The sequence below is a fragment of the Antrostomus carolinensis genome, unplaced genomic scaffold (assembly GCF_000700745.2).
Source record: "Antrostomus carolinensis isolate BGI_N321 unplaced genomic scaffold, ASM70074v2 scaffold47077, whole genome shotgun sequence".
Classification (NCBI taxonomy): domain Eukaryota; kingdom Metazoa; phylum Chordata; class Aves; order Caprimulgiformes; family Caprimulgidae; genus Antrostomus; species Antrostomus carolinensis.
The window spans coordinates 1-1,544 of record NW_010327552.1 but is presented as its reverse complement, the minus strand read 5'-3'; the positions used below and the strand labels follow the sequence as shown (position 1 = coordinate 1,544).

General features: G+C 55.9%; 1 protein-coding gene across 1 annotated transcript in view; it reads left to right on the top strand.

The window, feature by feature from the left end:
* Positions 1–881, top strand: part of LOC104528036 (ras-related protein Rab-5B) — a 1,554-nt gene extending 673 nt beyond the window's left edge. The window contains exons 3-4 of the mRNA XM_029085943.1: positions 1–92; positions 766–881. The exon at positions 1–92 is cut by the window's left edge and continues 96 nt beyond it. Of these exons, the coding sequence (XP_028941776.1) occupies positions 1–92; positions 766–881 (208 nt within the window). The remainder of the gene's footprint in view (positions 93–765) is intronic.
* Positions 882–1,544: the final 663 nt, after the last annotated feature.

The window sequence follows — 1,544 nt, the reverse complement described above, 5'->3', positions numbered from 1 at the left end:
GGCGCAGGCCTACGCAGATGACAACAGCCTCTTGTTCATGGAGACGTCAGCCAAGACAGCGATGAATGTGAACGATCTCTTCTTGGCCATCGGTGAGACGCTGGGGGGTGAGGGAGGGCTGTGAGGGGGTGCAGTGTCCCCCCCACCCAGAGATTCATGGGGGGCTGAGCTGGTGCCTGTCCCGCTCTCCGGTGAGTGTGGCTCCTCCTGGCCCGGTGGTGGCCGTGCCACGGGCTGGTGGGGCTCAGCACCGCGGCTGACGCTCAGCACGAGAGGAGCTCGAGGGGAAACTGCTCTTTCTCCCGGGGACACGGCTGGGATGGCTTTAGGGTCCCGGCTGTGGGGTCCCTCGGTCTCCCCTGAAGCAGTGGGGCTGTGCTGCAGAGCGAGCTCCTGTCCCACCTCCATCTCACCCATCTTCTTCCCTCCAGCTCATCCTCCATCCCACCACCATCCTGCCCATCTTCGTCCCTCCATCTCACCCATCTTCTTCCCTCCAGCTCATCCTCCATCCCACCACCATCCTGCCCATCTTCGTCCCTCCATCTCACCCATCTTCTTCCCTCCAGCTCATCCTCCATCCCACCACCATCCTGCCCATCTTCGTCCCTCCATCTCACCCATCGTCTTCCCTCCATCCCATCACCGTTTCACCCACCTTCTTCCCTCCACCTTGCCCATCTTCTTCTCTCCATCTTGCAACCATCTCACCCACCTTCTTCCCCCCATCCTGCCACCATCTCACCCATCTTCTTCCCCCTCCAGCCAAGAAGCTGCCAAAGAGCGAGCCCCAGAGCACGAGCGGCGCGGCCGGGCGGAGCAGAGGTGTGGACCTGCACGAGCAGAGCCAGCAGAACAAGAGCCAGTGTTGTAGCAATTAAAAAACGAGCTTCGGCCGACACCTTGCGCCAAGAGGAAGAGCTGAGATATAAACCTCCATCCCCGTCCACCTCACCTCACCTCACCTCACCTCCGTACCGGCACACCGAGAAACCCGGCTGAACCAAACCCCTCCCGACGAGAGCTCCTTCTAACTGCACTTTTTAATGCTTCAAAACCACCACCAGACCCCCCCGTTACCACCATCCCGATGGAACTAGAGCAGCTGGGGACTTGTAACTTCCAGAGAAAAGAAACAAAACCAACAAAATGACAAAAAAAAACCCCACCCCCAACCCAACCCAACCCAACCCAACGAGAAACTCTTCTTCACTTTGTATTATAGGTGCAAATAGCGACCTAACGCTCTTCATTTCTCCTTCCCTTCATCTTCCTCCTTCTCCCACCTTCCTCTTCGCTTGGGTAAAATCTGGGTTCCTGCTGGTGTCTTCTCCTTCCACCCTCGGGATGGGGAGAGACCCGAGGAGGTGGCAGCATCAACCTCAGAGGTTCAGCCTGGAACCAGAGACACCCCCCTCCCCCAAAAAAAAAAACCCCAGAGGATTTTTCCAAGGGGGTCAGTCATGGATTTCTGTTTAATTTTTCTTTTATTTTCCTTTTATTTTCCTTTTATTTTCCTTTATTTCCTTTATTTTCTTTTATTT